Source organism: Brachionichthys hirsutus, chromosome 2, assembly GCF_040956055.1.
Source record: "Brachionichthys hirsutus isolate HB-005 chromosome 2, CSIRO-AGI_Bhir_v1, whole genome shotgun sequence".
NCBI classification, from domain to species: domain Eukaryota; kingdom Metazoa; phylum Chordata; class Actinopteri; order Lophiiformes; family Brachionichthyidae; genus Brachionichthys; species Brachionichthys hirsutus.
Genome location: NC_090898.1, coordinates 6,798,063 through 6,823,039, shown reverse-complemented (window position 1 = coordinate 6,823,039; position 24,977 = coordinate 6,798,063). Strand labels below are relative to the sequence as shown.

General features: G+C 40.1%; 1 protein-coding gene across 1 annotated transcript; it reads left to right on the top strand.

The window, feature by feature from the left end:
* The first annotated feature begins 435 nt into the window (after positions 1–435).
* Positions 436–23,359, top strand: pex14 (peroxisomal biogenesis factor 14). Its single transcript, XM_068752085.1, has 8 exons — positions 436–468; positions 1,229–1,313; positions 6,850–6,972; positions 9,854–9,939; positions 11,438–11,540; positions 15,336–15,433; positions 20,111–20,202; positions 21,244–23,359. Exons 1-8 carry the CDS (start codon positions 436–438, stop codon positions 21,695–21,697), a joined length of 1,074 nt encoding a protein of 357 aa, XP_068608186.1. The 3' UTR covers positions 21,698–23,359.
* The last annotated feature ends 1,618 nt before the right edge of the window (positions 23,360–24,977 follow it).

The window sequence follows — 24,977 nt, the reverse complement described above, 5'->3', positions numbered from 1 at the left end:
GTGAAATAGTAGATTGGTGCTATCACAAGTGAATTGTGATAGCATGTGTTAGAATTAATCTGACACATTTCGGTAAAATGAACTCTCCGTATCATCCTCACGCTACGGGTACTTCTATTGCAGTTTTGTAGGTGCTTAATATATTCTCAATCATGTTCCTAATTACAGAATTGGAAAGGCAAAGGAAGGAATCTATTTTGTCCAGTTCCTTAAACTTGCATACTGTACTGTGTGTTTAGCTCTTTACGCAGCTTCCCTGCCACACCTACTCCTTGGACAAGTTAAAACGGCAATTCTTCGGGATTGAACAGGGTTCATAGTATATGCAATGCATTACCCAAAACGAATTACCACTGGCAGGGCGCTCAATCACTTTGTATCTTTCAACACTAAGAGAAAAGAAGAGTAATCAAAACCTTTCAACCTATTAGAGGGATGACTTTTCCAATTGAATCATGGGGACCACAGGTGCGATAAGTCATCTGAACCTCCCCTCTGCTGTGCTTCACCTTTCTCTGTGTTCTTACATATTCATCTATTTTAGGAGGCGCCACTTCATGGCGCCCACTTCAAATTTATGTTTTAATGCCATTTGAGTGAGATTTTTTTTCCTTCTCCTTACAGTTCTTGGAAATGCATACTGGGGTGGAAAATTAAGGTGCATCTCGAAGGAAAACATAATAGAATCGATGAACGCTGTGCACTTAAAACTACTGATGTTCTGATGCTATTTAACGTTCTAGTGCATTAACGTTTCAAGTCATTATAACATTCAGGCTGGATGATTTGATCATAGCGGGTTTTAAACTGGAGGAATTACTGAAGTTTTCAGCCTAGGATTCTCAAGTTATAAGATACAAATGATCACCTCTGTATTAAAGTATGGATTTTCTTCCTCTGTGCACTTAAGAATGAAAGTTTGTCTTTAAGCGGGTAATGGCAAATTAAGCTCCACACTCCATTTACCCAGCACTTTTGATGATGGGTTAATTTTATAACTGCTGATTTGAACATTCCCAACATTTAGCTGAAAGTTGGTCAGGTGGTCATTCCTCCTCTCTTCTGGTTGTGAGGGCTGGGGGGGGGTCTTGATTTACAATTAATCCTTAAAGATGTTCTCGGCCTAGATTTGTGCTGTTAAAACACCATCAGCAGATGTGCAGACTTGATCTTATTCCTCTCATGCCATCTCGAACGGAGGAGTAAAATCACATTTGTTTCTTCCCAGATTGCCACAGCTGTTAAATTTCTACAAAACCCTAAAGTACGAGAGAGTCCTTTGGCCACCAGAAAAGCATTCTTGAAGAAAAAAGGTGAGCGGCATCTGATTCGATCTTGGTTTATTCAAAATATACTGCATGTCTCTCACAAATGTGTATTAATATTGTAAACCATGTGGTCGTCCAGTTTTGCAGATACTGCACCTTTTTTTATTTATTTTATTTTGGGAGTGTTTCACTTTACTTCACAAAGGGTCAAAGGTTGTGGCTGTAGCTGTTTGCCCTGGGGGGGGGGGGTCTAAGGGAGGTCGATTTAGCTTCAGAGTGCTTGAATCAGACCCTGTGAATAAATGACACACCAGTTGAGATGCTCCTTTGGGTTCAGGAAAATTAATATTGACAAACTCCCTCTGCATTTCAATGGAAGTATCAATACTGCCTTCCAGCATTTTAACCCTTTTACTTAATTTAACTGTAATCATACATTTGAGGTATGACACAGGGGGGGTGGGGGCTTTCTATGCAGGAATGGTGGCTCACGTTTCTGAGCAATTCAGCAAGGTGATTTCTTACACATCATACAATATTATTTGGGAAATAAACTGTTGTATTTCTCTAAATTTATATTGGTTCAATTTACTAATAGTGATGGAAATGTGCACAATTTCACCATGTACTTATTACAGTTGGTCAGCGATTGAGAAATTCTGTCTGACCTCAGCGAGACCATTTTGTTAGTATTTTTATTTCAGTTTCTTCGCAGAACAGTTGTGTTCTTAGGGGACTGCTCCTCTACCGTGTTTGGGGACTTGGCCTGCAGCATTAGAGTAACCAAACGGTGAAAAGTGAGCCTGAAAGCTCCGTGACATGGGACTGTAACTTGAAACCAAATCCATGGTTGCCGGCTGCTCCTACACACATCTCCCATGGCTCTAATGACTCTCGATATCTTTAAATTTCTGTCTTTGTCAAATTATTGACAGCTGAAACATGTTCATAATCTTCTGTTGGGTCTCTCCAATATAATAAGGCCTCATCAATACCAAAATGATGTCATACTACCACCGTATTTTCTTTTTACTTTAGTCTTTGTTGCGAACTCTGCGAAGTTCCACTCTCCAATGCTTTGCTCTTGCTGCACTTTGTGTCCATGAAATATGTATGATACTTTAATGCAGATTTATTTTGGAAAGTCCGTTCCATTGCACGAGCTCAATTTGCGTAGGGACATTGATCTCAAAGAGAGACGGTAAAGATGAGTGAAAATAGGGTAAAGAAGCTCTAAGCACAAAGTGTGTTAGAGTAGCACTCTGAGGTACTCGTCAGATAACTCATATAGTCGTACAAATGTGAACCTGGAAGTTCTGAACATTCACGTGGAATTTTCTGTGCTGCTTCAGGAAAATGCTTCGCAATAATCCTCCATCCTTCGACACAGTTAAAAGAAGCATCACAACAAGACATTTAAATAGTGGTTCATATTCTCGAAAGTGAAGCTGCAAAATTGACAAAGGTTTCATTTTAAAATTGTCATTTATTCTACATGAAATTTCCACGAGTTAATTAAAAATCGTAATAGAATATGATCTGTTGCAATAATTCCCTTTGGTTGCTTTATTTTCTGTTTCCCTTTGGCCTTAATAGACATTTGTCTATAAACAGCAGCAGGCTAACGCTTCCACAGCCCCCCGTTTCTGTACCCAACATCTATCTATCCTCTCAACCTTTCGACCTAGAAACTCAATCATCATACTTCTCCCTCCATCACCACAGCAAATGTGTCAGTCTTAATTTCTAATTCAGTTTAATGCAATATTTATGTAAATACTTGAGGATTTTACTCCATATTAACGGCCGGAAATGTCAAAGCACACATAAAATGAAACAATACCATCTCCCGGTGGAGTAGAATTTAAATTGGAATCCTCTTCTTGCCAGTACTTACGCTGGACTGCTGATGAAAGAGAAAATAGGGCCCACTTTGATTGCATGTTGCAGAATCTTTACACAATAATCTCACTCGTGCATATTATTTCTCTGCACATAATTTATGCCCCAATATGCGGTGACGGATGTTGCTCTGGTTACATCAGTTTTGTTTTTTTTGCCCCTCATAGAAATCCTAATTGTGTAGTTTATTTCAATGTTTGTTGGAAAATAACACTTTCCGTTTCCTTTCAACCGTCACTTTCGGAGCATCCATTGGCAATTTGGCAGTCCAAGATGTCTAGCTGTCATTCTTGAGTCCTTTTTGAATAAACTGGCTGAGTTTAGAATAGTTATTTTTTTTCCAGTGGAGTGGGAAAATGAATTGCATTTAAAACCATTTTGAAGCAATCGTGGTTGACTTATTGCTTGCCATGATGAAGTCAATTTCATTTTGTTTAACCGAAATGTGATGTGCTCCAGTCTCATCTAGTGCATTGTGCCATCTATGTCTCTATAATTAACATATTTAACCTTAAGGAGTGTTGGGGCCCCATTTTGGTACCACCATTTTCACAAACATTTAGCAGTTTAAATGCATAATTACCCTGAAAAATATGGGGATAAAGTCAACAACATTTTCAACATGTCATTTTGACCACAGCTCCTGAGCTGACACCAATCAGTCGCTCTTAGATTACAAAAACTGAATGCAGTCTGACAGAGTGCTCACAGTTTGTTGAATTACAGGGAAATTCAGAATTGGAAACGGGGACAATGTATGCTTTGTCAGTGAGACATAAATGATAGCCTGACTTATTTCTTTTTTATACTGTCCCAGTTGTTATTGAATTGAATAAATAATACTAATAGATTTCACCCTGAGCGGAGGGCCAGTGATCGAGGGTCGCAGGGAACACTGGTAAGCTGTTGCTCTATTACAATAGCTCCTATGAAGGTAAGGATAAGGTTCATCATCCCAGATATGCTGTTTATAAGTGGGGTTATGGGGCTCACCTCTCGGACAAAAATGACAATGACCAAGGCCTGCAGAGAAGGTAAAGGGATTGATGTGGTTATAAATTACTCCACGGCGCCACCTAGCCTAGGCCTTACCTACTTTGTCATCAGCACAAGGCGATAAAGCAGGAAAATGAAAGCAGAGTCCCTCTTTTTAATACATAAATGAATACTCTATGAGAGTGGTCATTATTTAGGGCACACGAGTTTCAAGCAGTTGTCCTGAACCAAATGGCATGTACAATCTCTCTCACCAGCACTGACTGTGAAACACATTGAAATTGTGCTCAAACTTTTAATAAACTATTGACCTCCGTCTATTTATGACCCCTGTCATGCAATTTGTCTGTTTTTTCTAAATGCGATATTCAAAATGTAAGGAATTTAAATTCAAGTGCAACTATATAATTCAGGTCTTGGAAAACAGTCAAAAAAGGCACTCGCCTTTTTTTATCACCCAAAAATATTTTAGTAAGCAATTTTTATAATTGGCTGTCCTGCCTAGGTGCTGACCCATAAAGTCCAGAACTGACAGAATTGGAGAAATGGATTTAATGTAAGAGCCTTGCTGCCACTTTGCCCTTTAAAAATACAGAGAGAATATGAGCCACTGAAAATAGAGCTGTAAATAACCTGACGAGCAATGGGTTTTCCTTTAAATAAATACCGATCAGGTTTATGTTGAAAGACAATAGAAAACGTAGCCCAGATATGCAGTTTACAGTATTTATGGCTGTAATATCGAGGTGCCAGCACCGTAATTTCATGCCCCAATGAGAATGGCAAGGTCAAAGCAAATGCTTTGGCTGAGCATCTGCTAATACGGTGACTCATAAACAGGCAGTGTGTGTATCAGGTGCACCAAATAATACAGTATAATGAAATACAGAATAGCTTTCCATTATTGTTCTTTTTATGGTGTCATCATTAGGTATAATTTATGTCTTTAAAAAAAATTAATCTCCCCACAGGGCAATCTGAAATGGGGGTTCATGGGTCACTCCACAGGTTCTGGAGCCTGTAATAAATTTCACAACCCTGTTTTTTTTTGGTCTTCCCCTTTTTATATGTAAAACTCACTTTAATTTAGTTCTACTTTTTTTAGGGGGGGGCGGGGGGCAGAGTTCTCTTTCATTTTCTGTTCTCACCTCAAGCTGTGTATATATATATATATATATATATATATATATATATATATATATATATATTTTTATGCGAGTTTTAAATAAAATAACATTAGCTGCATAAACAACATCAAAGATGCTCATGGCCAATAATATGTGCATATAATATTAATCTCAGATTATTAATAAAAAATTACATTTCAATGTGAAAGGAAAAACCTGCAGCATGTTATTATTTCTTCTCTTTCTGTGAAACCGAGATCCCAACATCACTCAATAGTCTGCCACCATAGTCTCCTGTGGTCGGCTGAATCAGGAGTCCAGTCTGACTGCACAAACTCGGCACATGGCGCTCACCACTTCCCGGCACTCAGGATTTGTTGTAGACTAGACACTAGCCAATATTTGCCTTCAATTATGCCACCATTTCCATGGCTATTTGATGTCCCCGGAGCAGTTAAATAGGTGGTGTAGGGGACTTCCTCTGGGTTTAAAATGGTTGGTAGATTACCGCAGAATTCCTTTTTGCTTTTGATACCAGGATAGGTTGACGTGATAGAGGTATAACCAACATGTCAGATTTCACACTGTCACACTAAGTAAGCAGATATTCAAGTGTAAGGAATCATTGGTTTATTTAATATGGTACCAAACTCAAGAAGGTACATTTCTGCTGTTTCTGTTTACGATAATACTTAACACAGACGATGCCAAGAAAAAGAAGAGGCATCTCTGGAAGAAGTGCAACGGAATCCCTTTCCAAACAGCCAATGAGCAATACTTACCATGGTCCGACTTTAACAGACAATTGTTTTGCTATAAATTGGCTAGTTTTTTTTTCTTCTTTCTTTCTGTAATTCATTTAAAGTTGTAATTATTTTCTTTTATTTAGCGTACGATCATCATTAAATGATGAGCCACGGCATCGGCAGCATATGGAGCCTGAAATAAAATCCTTTCTTGTCACAAAAGGATATGTTCATATTAGATTTTTTTTTTCTTCTACTCCCTTCTGATTCCCCATCAGGGAACCCTTTGCAATTTAATCATCACTAAAATCATTAAAAAAAGATCTGAAGATTAAATTATATTGGCATTTGCAAAATTATGTAATACATTTACATTACAATGAAGAAATTAAAATAATGCATTTTAGCCGTCTGGGGCGTACGCAATCTCCACATGGGAAATATGACTGAAGAAGTGGACGGACTTATTTTCCTTGCCTTTGGTGGCAGTTAATAGGCAAGCAGAGTCTCAGATTTCATTTTGTGAACCTTTTCACACTATCCTCCTGTGATGCATATCTCTGAAACAGAAACTCCCACTGGAATTTTGGAATTATAAAATGAAAATGTCTTTTTTCAGAAGAGGGTGGGTAAGATTGAATGAAGATATGACATGTTTTCTCTGAACTGTAGTTAAAAGATTTGTGAGGTGCTTGGGAAGTATTTAAGCGTATATTATTGTAGCCAAGGAGCCATTGAGTGTTTTGCATTAACATGCAGTCACTAAGCCTACCTTTTGAAATGTCTTAAATGTGTGTGTTGTATTTTCAGGGCTAACGGACAAGGAGGTGGAATTGGCCATCCAGCGCTCTGACAGCACAGAATTTCTACCTCTGGTCCATGTGGGGCCCCCTCATTCAATCCATAATCCTCAGCTAGTTGCTGCACCCTACAGTGAGCGCACATACCCTTTCCTCCTGTTGTGCATAAAATTAATATTTATGTGCACCATCTCAACTGAGAAGTCAAGTCTAATCCAAACTTCTTGTCCAGGTTTGCCAGCAGAGGTGTGTTCTGTTGTTTTAATTGATTTATCCCCACTAAACTAGGATATTTTACCAAACAAAAGGAGCTTTACGCGTATTGCAGACATCGTTTGATGCCAAGCATCATTCGCTACGAGTATGAATTCAGATACAGGGGATGTGACACAAGTATGAAGTCTTTAGCCATTGTGTTCCAAAGGGTTACATTCCGCCTGGACCCCGCACCGCAACCTGTATCTTTATTACCATATGAGGTTATGAATGCTGTCCACTGATTTACCAATGCAGAATGAAGTCCGCGTAATGCTTAACCTATATGACAATGATTCCAGATATATTCCACCCTCATTTATTACCACACTGTCCTTGACTCCCCTGGCATCTCATGTTTTGTAATGAAAGTGATGTTGATGGGATGGCCATGTAGTTAGGGAGACTCGTGGGCTCTCCGTCCATAGTGGGGGTTTTTTATATATCAAAATGGCTATAAGGGAGCTGCATAATAAGGTGAGAGCAGGGAGTCTTGTATGGGGGGTCACGCTGAAAAGAGGGGGCTACCTCCCTTTGATGTCCTTGTTATGGGGATGGTGCATGGGCACCCGCATCCATCTCTGTCGAAGTAATGGATGCTCTGATCTCTATTTCCACGCGGTAGAAGGACAGGAAGGCCTCCACTGAACCCAATAAATTTGAGAGGTGATTGGAAAAACGGGGGATGGAGACCACAGTTCCACAGCTTAAGTGACCAAAAAAAAAAAAAAAGGAAGATGGTAGAGTGGAGCTGGTAGAGGATAAGGGAGGGACACTGGAAGAATGAAAGGTCCTGGGTAGGGTGGTGTGGAGTGTTAAAGAGCAAGTGAAGACATCTGGTGATGCACTGAGTCTTGTTCAGGGTCAACCACCCATTCCAAGGATTTCCTTTGTCCTTCCAAAGCATGGCATTCTGGGATAGCTGACAGTCTATTGCAGCTATAATGGTGATGAAGACTCAAATTTATGTGGTTACCATATGGATGCTGGAGGATGATTCAAAATTTCCAATGCAAAAGGTTAGGCTTTTATCCCCGAATGCTGCTGCAGCAGTGAAACATGCCCTTGAGTTGAGGAGAATAAAATAGCTTTCACCCTGAAACTATATCATTTAGTCCAATGTGGCAGTGGGTTTTCCATTTTATTTGCATGTCAAATCAGACAAGTGGTAAGGTACAAGATCAATCTGGTTTAGTTCAACCCAGTTAACATGTACCACTCAAGCTATTCAGTGAAATCAGACCTCTGAATAGAATATCAGTATAGACTTTAATCATTTTCTGTTCATTTGGGCTGAGTCGAAGTAAATTATAGGAAACTTGTACAGTACTTTTCTTACCGCACCTTTTGTTGTTTAGTGGCCTTTCCAGTTGAGCACCTTGCTTGTGTGGGGAGTTTCCGCGTTTACAGACAGTTGGCCTACCCACATGATGGCTTACGCTATGACACATTTCACATGATCTGTCACTCATCGCAACAGTCACCTTCCGAACGTACAAACATGTGCTTATTTTTTCAGTTAAAGGTTAATACAACGACACTCTATTGCGCCCCACCCAAATTAAATGAAAGACAATAGTGTCCTTTCAGGAAGAACAGGATAGCATCCTTGTTTGCTCTTTAGACCTAACCTTTACAGTTTTGTAAAATAAATATTTCACTTAAACGCGTGAATAAATAGATTGAACAATTGTGATGCCACAAAGAAATAGTTTAGTGGAATATATGTGTACAAATACACTGTGGAATTGACTGTCTATGGACCACAACATTGGTACTATATAGACATTACATTTATTATACATTCCATTGGCTCTCATTGATTTCTGTGGAGTATTAGAATGTATTAAAACTGTCTTTAACATGTAATTTGTATGTTCTGCTCAGAATATTAGATAAATACATTCAAACCTGAAATGATATTATCAATTGTAACATGATTAATGAATGAAGAACGATCAAACATTCCCATAAACACTCCTAAATCTTGTGGAAAATCTTCCTAGAAGAGTTGCAGCTGTTAGAGCTGCAAATGTTGGACTGACGTCGTCGTAAATCCTATTGATTTAAGGATGGGCTGCCAATCAAGTTCATCGGTGCATCTTCTGAAACTACCTTGAGCAGCTCGGCTTGGTCCATCCTGTCTTTCAGTTGGACTTGACACCTGAGACACCGCTGATAGCTGCCTCTCTTACTATTTATTCATGAATGAATGAATGATGAATACATATTGATAAACATAAACATGTTTAACTAACAAAGTATAAATTAAACAAATACTCTTAAGCAAACTTTGGTTGTTGAACAGAATATGGCCATACATACACTCAATCCATGCTTGTCTGTTGTTTAAAAAAATTAAATTAAATACTTTGTCATCAGAAACCACACTTGACAAACTAAAACTCACTGAAACTGTCCATAATCATTTCTGGTTTGGTTGAAATAATCCTGAATTCAATAATTAAGATATGAGTACTGAAAACAAACAGGTCTCATGAGATAATTTAGCCTTTCTCTGAGCCTTTCTATTGTGAATGGAAAATAAGTGATATCCAGACTGGGTGGAAATGTACATATATAAAATATAAAGTGCATGCAAAGTGCAAAAATGGTCTCTGATTTATTGATCAAGTGACTAATTTGATTCTTTATATTTGGTTTCAGTGTCACAGTTAATGTACTGTATTTATATTGTCAGTGCTTAAGTAAATTAGTCTCATCAATACTGTGTTTAAGTGATTGATCCTCCGCGCCAGGTCCAGCAGGCTACAGATGGAGAGACTATGGTGCCCTCACCATCATTATGGTGGGCATCGCATTTGGCTTTCATCATCTTTACAAAGTAAGTCACACTTTTTAGCTACTTTTATTTTGGCAGATAATGGCTCTCCAAAAACTTGTTATTCATACTTTATCCCATAAGAGCTCTCAGCACAGCATTACTGAACGTGGACTTTATGATGAGTTATTGGGCCAGAGAAGAAGTTATGTTGCATTAAACTCACCCTACCTTACTTCAAAGCATGATCTAATTTGGACTCCATCTTTTTCTTTTTTACTCGCATCCTTCCTTTTCTCAGATATGTTTCCTTCAGCAAATATTGTTGCTAACACATCGCACAACCATTTTTTTGACATTGTCCTGGTTTTTATCGGGCTTACCAGCCCTTGAATATGAGCTCATGAGGCCCCTTGTCCCTTGTGACATTAATCCTGTAGTGGTTGTTAGTAGTAGTCTGAGTGGCATGTGGAAGCCATTACTCTGTTTAGTGGAGGACAGGAGCTGAGGCAGTGACGGGCCTTTCTCCTCTACACGAGAGAAAGGGAGATCATGTACATCCATCCTTACCCGACCCTTTATGCTTCTCATAATGCTGAACATGCACGTTCATGGTCTCCCGTACCTTATTTCTCTGTCCATACATTCTTCCGCTGAAGAACACGCACACTGTGCCAGTCCACTGTTTTCCTTCATTCAGCTCCCGGCCGCTGGTCGCCTGGGAGGTGAGATCCCCTGACGGGTTGGCGTGTCACTCGAGCGTAGCGCCAGTCGCACCATATGTCCAAGCTTCTGCCCATTCTCTATTTATGCTATGGTGCACCTTGTAAACACCACACTCCCAGACACCCACTTATTAATTACCACGTGTTGACACTCATTTAATCGTTTTCTCTAAAATGTGTTTAATACTTGCACTGTTGCGGCCCAGAGAGCTGCAAACAGACTGTGAGTGCTGAAATTGGTTTTATTAAGCTTTGAAACCAAAAAGAAAAATTTATGGTGATCACGTTCACATTTTATTTTATTTGATGAGTTCAGCTCTAATCACATGCCAAAGCTTCCCTCATTTCAATTCAGCTGGTTTTTTTTTATTAAGTGGCAAATGGCTTATAAATGGATACTAGTTGTTTTTTTGTCTTCTCTATTAGTTTTATTATAGTTAAGTCAAATCCTTTCCTAACTTCATTAACAAATTGCTTGGTCTATAAAGTTTAACAAATTTGTCTTGACATATTTAGTTTGCAATGATTATGAAACAAAGAAGCGGCTAACCGACAGTTATTTGTCTTTTATGCTTGAAAAGCAACCACAATAAAAAAAGTCTATCAAAATAGCTTATTAATGTTCACACCTCCTAATGGCTTCAACACTGTGCACATACCCGTAGGTTGCCTGGATACTTGAAATGCATGCATCTAATCAGGCGGTTAAGACAATGAAACACGTGTCCAATAAAAACAATGGAGTTGACCCTCTGCTGCCGAGTGGAGGTGGCCCTGTCTTTCTGTTCCTTCCCACCAGAGAGAAGTGTAATCTTGTGCCGTGCTTCTAATTGCAGAAATACATCCTTCCCCTCATTATGGGCAGGCGAGAGGACAAGAAGCATCTGCAGAGGATGGAGAGCAACATTGAGGCAATGAGTGGCACGCTGACACAGACAGGTGAAGATTAATATCTTCATCACTTTCTCGCTCCTTCACATTTTCCCTCATTTATCTGTCGCCAAAATCGGGGGGGCCCCCGCACATTTTTAACAAATGATGCTGCTGTCATTTTGCTTTAATTTGAAATTGCTTGTTTACTGTCAGGCTCTGGCTCAATTAATTACGTTTCGCTGAAAAGCTCTTAACCTCGGAATATTAATGAGGAGTTGGGAAATGACAACTTTTCTCTAACCCCACCCCACCCCATCCCATCCTTTCTCTCACTCCCCCCCTTCTCTCCATTTCTCCCTCTGCACCAACCCCCCCCCCATCCAAACCTCCATCATCATGATCCACCCTCCTCCCCATCGCTGGTGAGAAAGTTCATTTTCATTTTCTGTGTGAGTATGGGTGTATGCGCGTCTGTGTGTAGGACGCGCATGCTACGTGGCACTATGTGGGGTCTGGACCCAGCACTGGCCCGAGTGTGATTAAGTGCATGGTGACAGGTGCGGCTCCCATATTGGACAGGTGAGGAATCACAACCTGGCTGTCGGGCAGGGCGAGAGAGAGAGAGAGCGAGACGCAGAGTAAGAGTGGCTTCCCTCACTCTTTGTCTGTATAATTAAAAATCAAGAGAGGTGTAAATGAGAGAGGCACTCTGAGAACGTGTTGGTCTATTAGCAGTGGCGTTGAACTGCCGTTTTTTTTTACCTGGAAGTTAAAATCCCTTAAAGATGCACATCTGGAGAGATGAAAAGGTACAATACCAGCCACTGTGTTTTCTCAGATAATATTAGATTATTAAAATTCAAGTTAAATGCTCAGTAATTTGGGACTAGATGTCCCTTAGTCAAAAAAAAATAAAAAATAAAGTAGTTTGTTGACAGTGTCAGTAGTGTGGAATCATGGGAGTTGTCTTGTCTGTCATGACCCAGACAGGAACGTTGGGATAGTAACATTTGCTGACTCTCCTTCTGAAGTTGTAGCTACAGGCCAATCAATGAAATTCCCTGTTACCTTGAAGAAGGAAATGTTTGGGACAATGTAAACGCACAGATCCTTCATAAAATAGATGTAGGTGTTTTAAGACATTTGAACATCTAAATGTAACATATAGTATATGTTCCAATAAAATAAACTTGAGGCACAATATAATGGGACATCGGATCAAGCATTAAGTCATTCCAAGAGAGTGAGTTTTGACAAAACTAGAATCAAATAAATTCCCTTCTGGATTTCATAAGGTAGTATACTATCTGGTACACCTGTAGGAGGAAAACACACTTTGAGGTAGGAGAGCACCGAGTTACTGTCATGCTTGTCGTTATCGGTGGTTGTGAGCTGTGAACAGACAGCGGAGTCAAAACAAATGCTCCTTTCGGAGCCTGCGCTCTCACTTGACAGCCACGTCGGCTCCAATACAAGCGTCCTTTGTTGATTGTCCCTTCATTTCCAAATTAAAACAGATTAAGTGTTTCAGTTTACAGCGCCTGTCACGGAACAACACAGTGTGGATGAAGATACGGCTGTTATCATATCCAGTCACACCCATGTTTTCTGTCTTGCAAACAGTGCGTGCAAGGTGCGCCAAACCTGAATCTGATTAACAAATATATGCTCTTTTATGGTCATATTCGCCCAACTATGCAAACATGCATCCTCTGGCTATTTCACTGCCCATTCTTGTTCTTCTTATCACTATCTGGATATGTGCCAACTGCCCTGCGGTGTCTGTAGGCAAAGACAGGATTTCATGGTAAGAGTCCGGTTGTGTTTGCAAGGAATAGGTGAACAAAAGCAAGCGTCTTTTCTTCAGCCAGTCTGGGGAACTAATTTGCTATGATTGCCACAGCCCAACTGCTGTTGTAGTTAATGACAGTTGGGGAGAGGGGTTGCTGTTACACTGGATTTTCTCTTTGTCTGCTGTCCCTCTTGATCCATCTCTCTTTGCTGCTGACTAATAGGGACCCCACTGCTTTACTGCTACCAATTGCTTCAACCCCTTTTATTAAATAGTTCATATATTTCTCCAGTTCCACTCACAATGAGGCGGTATATTCTTTTTGCATGGGCATCACATTAGTTTCTCTCAGAAGCCCCCCGTCTCCAGAGATGGGGCCTTGACTCCTATTATCATTTGCCTAGAAATTCACACAAACAATTAATGAATGGATCTTGGAACTCCTTCAGCACAGCCAGGCTGTAACAGAATCGTGCGACTGTGTGGGCACTCTTTGTTGGCGGGGGCCATATTGGTGACCAGCTGGCCATTAAAGCTAGCGACAGGACTGGACATATGTAGTGTACATTATATGCAGGTATTTACTGAATAATTTACTGAATACACAATGTGCACCCTCCTCATAGCAGCTGCAAACCACACATCATCTTATCTCAGACTCTCTCTCTCGCACACACACTTTCTGATTCATGCCGGGCCAAAGTCATTGATTTCATTATTCCTGGCTCCATATCTGTGATTGCTGCAGATAAGAAGTTCAGCATTTTTGTCATGTTTGACAGTACAAAGTCTTCAACTTTGTGTTTTGCTGAAGTGGCTGAAAAAGTGGTGCCAGCAGTAATCCAGGAGGCACGTCATTATAAGATGGCAGACTGACCCACACATCTGGATAAGCTGTTTTGTGGCAATGTGGAAACTCATTGGCAAGCTCCTGATTTAGTGTGAGCACAGCCCTGTCATGGTAGCACCTTTTTTTTGGTATTTTAGTTTTATTGCCTTCTTCAGAAGGGCTGGTCACACTCTGCATCACAAACTGAGTAACAACCTCTAAGTGTTTGCACAATGGTCTTTGGCCCCAACTGATGATCCTGCACAAACTCCATCTCCCGTAGGATTTTTGCATACATGAAAGGATCAAACGTTTCAGCACCCCACCCATATTGATGCAGCTCCACCCATTTAAACACAGGTGTCACTGCAAGATATTAGCTTCTTTGAAGGATCAAATATTTTGTCTGTTTTGTTTTCTTTCACAACCTTCAAGCCAGGCTGTGTCTTTTGTCCTAGCCTGGGCTAATGTGAGACGAGGGCTCTTTACATCCTGTCCAGCCAGCTGCAGCACAGGCTTTTAACCATTGGCCTGACAACCTCAGCAGTGGGCCGCCACAATATCTGTTGATGTTAATCCTATTAAGCTTGATTTAACACTTTACACGGCCATGATTTATATGAATGTTTATTGGTTTTCTGTAATATAATCAGCTCGGGGAAACTTAATGTATTGTTTGGTAATACACGCGTGACTGGAAGCAGGGGGCAACAAACTGTGCCTGGTGTTATTTGAAATCATACACCCTCGTCCAACACCAACACTTGAACTAATTCAATCTTCAAAGTCAATGGAAAAAGAACAATATTTATTAGGATTAGGGGGGACATTTTGTCTGGCAGCCTCCTCCCAAATGAGAGCCTTGTTTTTTCCTTTGTTGATCGTTTGAGGATTTAAGATGCATTAGAAGGCAGTGTCTGGGTGGATAATGGAAGGTTAGAGACTGTTATTTGATTTAAGTTCAGGCACTAGAGATTAATATCTCCATCCTATCCCCCACCCCCCTTGCGCACCATCAACCCCAGCGCCTTGGACCAAGAAGCTATGACTGAAACTATCTGTTATTAGCATTGATTGCAATTCTTAGAGGACACCTTTGATCACTGACACGAGTTGAGTCTCATCAGTTCTATCATTGCAAAGGAAATATTCAGTTTCGTCGGACTTATCCCACAGACTTACTTCCCTTGTTTCTGGTGACTTTGAAGTGTGCTGAGCTTGCTTCTGCTTGTTTCTACAGTTGGCCAGCTGCAGCAGACCCTGGTGTCTATCCAGGAGCTCCTGAGCCAGCAGCAGCAGAAGATCCAGGATCTCTCTCAGGAAAGGGCTACAACAGAGGTAGCTCATCAACGACTCACTGGCAGTGTCTGTTAAGACTCTGATTTAAAAAAAAAATGTTGTAAACAATATTTATTTTAACAGATTTTAGCAGTTTTTAATTAATTCTCAATCATAAGGTGGAAAAAGCCATTGAAAGCCAGGTATGCTTGATAGACAGATATTAACTTAGAAATCGCAGAAGAGGCTGGTTAGCTTCTCCAGATTGATGAGGAGAGGCAAAAAGTTTTCTCCAGGCCTCTGTACTAAGATCTCTCATCTCGCCCTGAGTCATAACAACTAAAGACGGACAGTCTTATTATACTCTTTATCATCTGAACACAAGCTGCCAAAAAATATGGTGAATCTCATTTTTGGACTATAATCTTTAACCATATTGTCATATCTCTTCCCTTTGATTTTTATAGACGGTTGTCATAATCTACTTATTCTGATTCACCATAAGACTTGACTTCAATTCTGAGCGATTGTTCTAAAAAAATGATGTGCTGAAATGAAATGTTGCTTGCGTTTTATAACACCACTCATAAATTGCTTTATGATCTCTGGGCTCTTAAAAAAAAAAAAGACTCTTGAAAGAGACAATCTTAGACAATGTTTTATCTCCACAGCTTGTTAAGCACGCGGGTGTTTCAATGTAGCATCTGGATATCGCAGGAAAACATATGCGCACACATCTGCTTTGGCACAAACGAGGTAGAAAAATAGGAATCTCTTCCCTGGACGAGGTTTATTAAAAACTGTCAAGTCGGAGTGTAATTTTTTGCTGCTTCAGGTTTCCAGCCACACAGTCTTTCTTAGTGGTGTCGAAAGCAAATCAGCATATCGGTGTGCATAGTCGTGATGATTGGATTTGAGCCTATGCCAGTCAGAAGCAGAACTATCAAAAGGCTTCGAGGCCCCACTTTAAACAATGAGTTCCCTCAGTCTCAAATGGATAAGAGATGTTTTTTTTCTTTCCATTCGTCATCTTCAAATCACAGACTGGATTAAAAAGTTTCTTCTTCATTTTCTATGAGTGGCCTTGTTGGACAGGTTTAGTGTATAAAAAGTAGAATTCACATCAAAACGCACATTAAACAAATCATAAACTCTGATTTAACCTTAAATTTTCCTTGCTACCCTCTGTTGTATTAGGCCATGCGGGGAAATTGGGAACTTGTTTTCAGGTCCGGGGTATTTGATGGGAAACAGATGTTGCAGCTGGTGAGCTACTGATCCTTCACTGTTTGCGGCTTTCGGGGTTTTACGCACCACGCTGCTCAAAGTGTACCACGCTTACCAATTATACCTCTCAACGAGGAAATGTGCATTTAACCTAAAACACATGGAGGCTTCTGTCTCCTCAGCTGCAATGTAAATATTTCTCGTAGTTTGGAAACCACTCAATTGCGGCGCGAGTTTACTGTCCTTAAACTGGGAACCTCATTTTGGAGGTGAGTTTAGACAGACTGACTCATGTTCACATGTATGCACATACACACAAACGATGAAATTTATTAATGCAAATTTACAGACTTGACAGCCTAAAACGTTTTTTCCACACTATTTTCTCAGACCTGTATGTGTATATATATATTAGTATATACGCACTTATGTATTCTGACACTGATTCTGAGCATATACAGTATTTGCCTCAGGATGATTCATGGCTGGTGTTAGACAGCCAAGCCTATTTCTGCTCCATTATCATTACAAATCTGCCTGTTAACTGTGTTTGCTCTGCTGTCTCAACTCACTGATCATTCTCTTTATTAGTGGATACTCCATAGAAGATTAGAAACCACCTCCTTACTAGCAAGAGACAAACTGCCAGTGGGAAAGTGCATAAATGGAGTGAAATCAATTGCACTGTAGCAGTGTTTCCACTCAAAAACACTCCTCTGGGAACTTCCTTTTGAAACTAATTCCATCATAAATATACATGTGTTACACGAAAACACACTGTCTGCCGGCGGAGTAACTGTGAATTAATTTGCCTTCAGACACTCTTAAACAAGGCTTGTTAAAGATCTTATCTTGTTGCTAATGGTCCACAGGCATTTATCTTCATTTAGCCAGATGCGTTGCCATCCTTCGGTGCTGCTAGAGTTGATAGGCTTTTTTTTTTTTTGCTCGCAATATTTTTCTCTTTTTATTAAACACTTATTTAACCAGTAGAAAAAGGGTGATCCCTGCCTATCTAATGGGCCTACCCAAGAAATCTTAATTACAAGGCTTTTTAACTAGCTTAAGGAAATATATACTATAAATGGTAAAAAAATAAAAATAAAAAAGCAACCTGCTGATGGTGGATGTGTCATGGGTCCCACCTATTTGTGTAAGCGTTACTTTAGTTTGGGTTGTTTGTTTGACACATACACCGATTTGAACATTGCATCTGTTCATCTGCATGAGGAGAGGAGCAAACCTTTAATTTTGAATATTCCCGGTATTTTGCAACCCTACTTTGATTCTCATAGAAAAGAAAGAACAAGCGTTCATGCATGTTCATTAGGGTTGGGTAATAAAACAAAATACCCCAGCACTGACATTTAGGACCTCTCACTGATGTAATCTTGCGCATGTTGGTTGATTCAGTGAACAGCCAACCCCTGTGGTCATGAACTGTCCTCAGTGCTGTGTTGCGTTCTGTCATGTGCCTCCATGCAAAGCTGCTTTGCTGACAGGAGCGCAAATATGGGCCTGACAAAACCCATAAAAAGGAGTCTACTTAACCTTATTATGCTAATTGTCTTGTAAGGCTGAATCTGAAGCAAATGGACTTCTGTTTAGGTTTTGATACCATTTCACCCAAGAGGTTTCTTCAGTTCTAACTGACTGGTGTGAAGTAAAGATATTTAAACTCATCGCAAGTCACTAATGCGTTTAAATATTTGTACTCCCTGCCGTTATAAAAAGTCAAGATGATATACACAAGCACAACTTTAAATGTCATACATAAACAAAGAATCATTGTCATGACTGCTAAATTAATAGGAATAACAATAATGATGCAGAGCTAAATGTGTACCTTTTTTTTAAAGTCCTTTATGAAATGATTGGATCATTGCTCTGTAGACCTGGAAGGATCTTCAGGATAATGCTTTTGTAATAAAAGCTGCTACATCCTTCCAGAAGTTCAATATTTTGATCAGCAGTTTGTTAAAACACCACGTCTGACACACACTTGTGTGGTCTATTGGATATGTGTCAACACTTGACGTGGGGCTTTTAAAGTCAGCGGTGTTTTCTTTCAGTCTCTCCAGTCACTGATACTTTCCCACTTTGCATACACCCAGGCAGCTAGTGCACTTATCACAAGATTCCCACACTGTGTGTGTGTGTGTGTGTGTGTGTGTGTGTGTGTGTGTATACACACACATAATGTATCTCAAAGCTGAAATTCAGTCCCGGTTCAACATTTAATTAGGTTTATTCAGACTTAATAAGACATCTGTCAGTGGTAGTGTTGTGTGACAAGTCTTGATGCGAGATATTATATGACTTTGCTCAGTAGCTAATGCATATTATGTATTTAGCTGGTGGTTAGCCATTCTACTCTAAAACCTTTTTTTTGTGCACTAAGTGATAGAGGTGTGTATAAAACCACACGTTTCATTTATTTGGAGCAATTTGCTTCTTTTCCAGCAAGTCATTTAACTCAGCCCATAGAGCAATTCATTTTTTTTCTCTGTAAAATGAGAGAGAAGCCGAATCCAGCCTTATTATACAGGTGCCTTGGGAGACGAGGGATTAAGATGCTTCTAATGAGGTGACTGCTGTAATAAGAGTGTCTTCAGCCAGCCTCCAGTGCACCTCCTCTAAAACACGACTTCTTATCAGAGAGGTTTAAGAGTTGATAAGGAAAGAATCTTCTTCTTCTTCTTGCTTCTTCTGCCTCCCTTCATTCCTGCTCTGCCTCCCACCCTCCACTGTAAATGAGTCTGATCCCTTTCAGATCTGATTCAATTAATTTCTCTTAGATTTAATTACGAGCAAAAGAGTCAGTTACCCTCGATAGGGGGGCAAACGTTTCATAACAAGCTTCTCTGGCGAGTCAGGAGAGTCGTAATTGCAGTTTTTACTTTTCGTTTATCATACTTTTTTCCTTGTCTTCACACTCTGCTCCATCTATTCTCATCACTCTGTCTTCCTATTCTCACACCATGTTTGTATTTTAATTCAGAAGAAGACTATAGGGGGAGCAGTAAAGTACATGATCGGTTTCACACCTTTTATGCATCAGACTTCTTATCCAAACAATTCCTTGTCAAGATGCTTCAATGATCAAAAGTCTCACCTAAGATATTTCCTTGACTTCACACTGTCACACTTTAAAAAAAAAAATTACATTTATGTAAAAACAACATGATTTGCCGTCACTGGACATTCTGAGCAATGGAGGCCATACGAGTGAGTGCAGTTGCATTGTTTGTCCAGCAGCCCGGCACTTATTAGGTTGTTATGGTGACGAACAATAAACATGTGGTATTCAGCATTTACATTTGCCTTCTTTGTTTACATTGTAAACGAAACCTTTTCTATTTTATATTGTTGAAACTGAGAAGAGGGGAGTTGTTGAAAGACCTGCATTGACTTTATGCTGCAAACCTGCATGTGCCCTTGACACTGCGGGTAATAATGTGTGTGGGTGTGACAGTTCTTGTGTGTTTCTGACTTCTTTTTTTCCTACAGGCATCGTTCTCAACCAGACACTTTCTGGACAACCAAACAGTTGCAGAGTTGAAGGCTGAGATTGCCTCTTTGAAGGGCTTACTGCTCAGCAGGTAACAAAGTCCTCAGATCCCATTCACATGGAAGTGTGTGTGTGTGTGTGTATGTGCGTGTTCATGCTCATGCACTTTTGAGTTCCTGGATGTGGTCCATTTGAATCATTTTAGATTAATCAACAGAATAGCATAATTTGAAATGTATTCATTCAAAATTCCCAACGTGGGATGGGTAAAATAAATATCTAACGAAGTGGAATTTCTGCTGGTCAATGAGACGGATGTTTTTGGTCGGGATGAAATCTGATCTAGCACATGGTAATACTGGTGTAATATACATCTTAATGTCCCCATGTTCCTTCCAGCTTTGTTCTTCAATCTAGTCAGGTACAGCCCAGCTCAGGCAGTCCATTAGCATGCATGATTATGTATCAGTGTCTATAATGAAGCCTGAAGTAATAGTGTACCTCAGAAAACCAGGGGAGGGTGAAAATTGCTTCAGAACTATCGAGTTGGGAATGTTTTATTCGTAGGTTCTAATCAGTAATAATCCCTTTGTCATTTGCTTTCTTGACTTCATCCTGACTCTCTCAATGAGGTTTCTGGCAAAGGCTTGAATCACACAATCAAGGCTTTGCTTCACCATCTGTCGCCAAACGCGTTGTTCCTGTCAAAATGATCCAAATCACCTCCAAAGGTTTTTTTTTAACTAGCAAAAAATGCTGATCCTATTACGATTCAACATTTTCTTTAAAGGTGCAGCAGATGTAGTTAAAAAAACAAAACAAAAACAAATAATCTTTTTGAGGTGTGATGAACATCTGGCTGTTTGGGGGTGAACGCCATTTTCTGCGTTGTCATTATAAGAGTTGCATTGGGTGCTTTGTGTGCAGCTTCCTGCTAGAATATAAACAGTATATGCCCTTATTTAAGAGCTAATTTCCAGGCAGTGTATTTAATAGTACATCAGAGGTTGCCGTGTGCTGTATTGTGGCTTATTACATTGTGGAGAAGTGAGGTTTTTCATGAAATTCTGATCAGGCCCTCTTTTTCTGTTTTGTCACACCGCCCTCTCTACCTGATCTTTGTTCCCCACAGGAAACAATTCCCTTCCACTCCCGCTGTTCCTAAGATCCCTTCTTGGCAGATTCCCCTGAAGCCACCTTCAGTGCCTGGATCGCCATCCGTCGACAGCAGCAGCGACATCTCCCCCGTCAGTAACGAGTCGAGCAATTCCTCTCCTGTTAAAGATGGACACCACAACTCCCAGAATGCACTTGGAGGGGCTGATGGAGCTCCCGGCATAAACGGAGAGTCCGGCCATGTCAGCCTCAGCCCAACGCTGCCCCTGGACATGAAGGACCAGGTTCGCATAGAGGTTCAGGGAGAGGAGAACAAAGAGGAGCAAAACGTGGAGGTTGTTGTTCATGCAGAAGAGGAAGATGTAAGCATGCAGACAGAAGATCGGAGAGGTGGAGATGGACAGATTAATGAACAAGTGCACAAACTAAGGCGGCCTGAGGGTGCAAGCCATGAGAGTGAGGTTGATTAGATGACAGTAAAAAGCACAAAACAGAGCTTCTCATCATCTTCTCATCTCTGCTGATGACAATTTCTACTCTGCTCCTCTCTGCTTGCATTCATTTTGCTTTTTTTTAAACTCTCTCTTCTATGTAAAAGAGAAGGACACATGGATGTTTAGTTGACACAGCTTACCGCATTTACTGTTTACATCATGCAAGTTAAACAATTGTAAGCCGAGCCATTAGCTCCCCTAGCTAGTGCTAAACAGTCAGACCAGAATGACTCAAATAGACTGTATGCAGTATGATCCATTCATGATTTGAGCAGATAATTCCATTTCTCCTTGATGCTCTTAAAATTGACGGCTGCTATAAAGACCAAAGGTTCAGTGCTGCACAGAAATACATCCTGTAAAGTGCAGCAGTAGGTCAGCAGTCATTTGTTGGTACTTCAATCTCGGAAGTTGCAGTGTGAGCGTCGAAAGAAGCATTAGCAGAGTTTGTTTCCCTGTTGATGGCAATAGGAGAGGACAAGCTCTTCCAGGGCCGGAGCTTTTAGCCTCTTTTATGTGTCCTTTTGCATTGGTGTCAGTCTGTCAATAATTCACAAGGCCAGCAGGATGACATTTGGGTGAAATAAAAGCCCTGAAATTCGAGATTAGAATGTGATGACGGGCTTCATTCCATGTCGGTGTCAGAATGCTCATATGCTAAAAGGAGAGAACGATAAATGTTTTTTTGTTTTTTTTGCCCCCCCCCCCCCCCTTTTCATTGAGGGCTGAATTGAGCATCGCTGCGTCTGTTTGTGCTTGGCAGAAAAGGAGAAAAAGAACCCAGGCTGTCTACTGAGCTGCATTTGTGTCTCCAGCAGGGCAGCTGATTTGGTTTGTGAAGTATGTTAATAATCAAATGATCAACAAATAACAGATGTATTAGTTCATGCAGCTTGAAATGTCAAGGAGGCTAAAAGCTGAAATCTAATACAGAACGCCCAGTCGCATTGTGTTATTTTCCATGACAAACCCTCCGGTCCAAATTATGTAGGGCCTCCAACAGCGAGCAATCTTTACAGAAAATGGCACCAATATTTTGTAATTCTGATCCAGAAAGAAAGGGCTGCCACAGAGCTTGCATCGCTTTTTCTTACCAGCGTGGTGGTGGATGGGAGAAAAAAAAAGCCCCATGATTGAAAAGGAAAGTAGTAAATTAATCCTTGATGTAATGAATTACTCACTCTTTCTTCAAGCTAAAAGAAGTGTCCATGAATGAGAGAGAGCGATACCACCTCGTACCCTTTTCTCCTTCATCTCATTGCCTTGATGGCAACACAGAAAAGCTAAAGGGATGCTGCACATTTCTGTGTGACACTGATCTTGTTTAGAAATGTTGATTCGGTGTATGCCAGGAGTGTGTAATAAATGAGACACCGATGATGCAGTGAGCTGTAAATCCTAGCTTTGTGATTTTGTGTACGAAGGAATAATCTTTTCCTCAATACTTAATCCAGAGTTGGAGGTTAGGCAGCGTTGTCACTTGACTTTCATTGATGGATCTATTCTGTAACCTGAATTTCAGCCAATAATGTACTTAATTATAATAAATTTGGTTTATCTCAAGTAAAAAATCTGCTGTATTAATTTTAAAAGGCCACAATATTGTATTTATGCTGTTGTATCACAAAAAGTATCACTGGCGGGTTCAGCATTCAGACACCTTCATATCGGTTTCATTTTTGCTCTGAATTTTGATTGAGTTGTCAAATTACAATTGAGTAAAATATATCACGTGTTCTGTTTGTCCATTTAGTAAAAAAAAAAAGGAAACCTGCTCAGACAAAAACTCGTGGATGCGGTTTTTATTTTCATTTTTAATCACTCTGATTGTATGACTGTTTGTCTGTATTTATCTCCAAGAGGAAGTTCCCTTACATTCATATTGAGAGAGATTACTCTTTATTTTGTTATTACTTTAAACTATGGAGTAATTACTTGACTCGTATGATTTTTATTTGTCAATTAAAAACACGCACACAAAAAAAAAATCCTACCATTGAATAGGAAGCCATCCAAAGCATGTGGATTCTAAATCCAGTTTCTGATTCATCATTATACCTGTATGATGAACAAACTGCAGTACTCGTGTCTCTACTGTCTGTAGAATCATGACTCCGCCTGTACTGAATTTTCAGAAAGCGTGACACGGCAGGGACTTTCAACTTTCTTTCTGGAAATGACTAAAGGGACGTAGTTATTCATTGTGTGAAGTTTTGTTTTTTCCTGTTGGTTGATTGTCTTTCGGTACTGACTTCTCAAATGGTGTTTCCTATTCTGTACATTAAAAAGAGGATTTTGATAATAGATTATATTTATATCGCACTTTATACTTGGCAGCCAAGTCTCAAAGTGCACACAGAAACCAAGAAGGAGCAAAACATAAAATCATAAGAATAACATAATAAAATCAATAATAAAATCAAAAGGGGCACCAAACAATAAGTACTGTATAAAAAAAAAAAGAAATGCGATAAAATCAGTCTAAAAACCTTTCTAAAAAGGAAGATTTTTAATCCTTTTTTAAAAGCATCGTCTGTCTGTGGAGCCCTGAGATGGTCAAGGAGGGCATTCCACAGATGGGGAGCAGCTGCCTGATGAATGCAATAATGTGCAAAACTCTGAAGGTAAACTTGGATCTCCATAATCTAATGTCCCACATCATACAGTCAGGAAAGCCTGATTGGTAATTTAAAAAATATTCACTTCTTACTGTTGAGCGCTAAGAAAACGATGAGAAATCAGTCTGGAAAATAGTCTACAAGTGAAAGATATTATTCCCAGGTCTGACAGTCTGGGCAAGTCCACCCAGAGAGCAGACCACAAGATGATAAAAAGAAGGCTCTTGCTGCTGTTGATGTGAAAGTGCATGCCAGAAGGAGACTACACGAGTTGAACTTTCCTGGGAGGTGTGCAAGGATAGAAACATGAAGGCCAGGCGGACGTTTCCCAGACTGAATGTAGACAAAGACCAGACCCGAGGACGGGATTGGCACAAACCCAATACTGCATCCAGGAAAAAGACTGGTAGATTGACTACATGAAGCATGCTTCCATACGTTTGCTGGCAGATGGAGGATTCCCAGTTACTGGCAGTGGAGCTCAAATTCTACACTGTAATAGTTTATCTGGTCTCCTACCAGCTTGCCAACAAAATGCTATTCTGAAAAAGCCCAATTCTGTACAGGTCATCCAGAGTTCTGATAATCAGTGCTTTATCAGATATTTGATGTGCCTTTGCCTGAACGATCCGTCGCAC

Coding starts and splice junctions, on each gene's coding strand:
- pex14 (XM_068752085.1), top strand. CDS start 436: ATGACTTTTCCAATTGAATCATGGGGACCACAG. Junction 469..1,228: donor TTGAATCATGGGGACCACAG/GTGCGATAAGTC, acceptor GTTTCTTCCCAG/ATTGCCACAGCTGTTAAATT. Junction 20,203..21,243: donor AAGGGCTTACTGCTCAGCAG/GTAACAAAGTCC, acceptor TGTTCCCCACAG/GAAACAATTCCCTTCCACTC.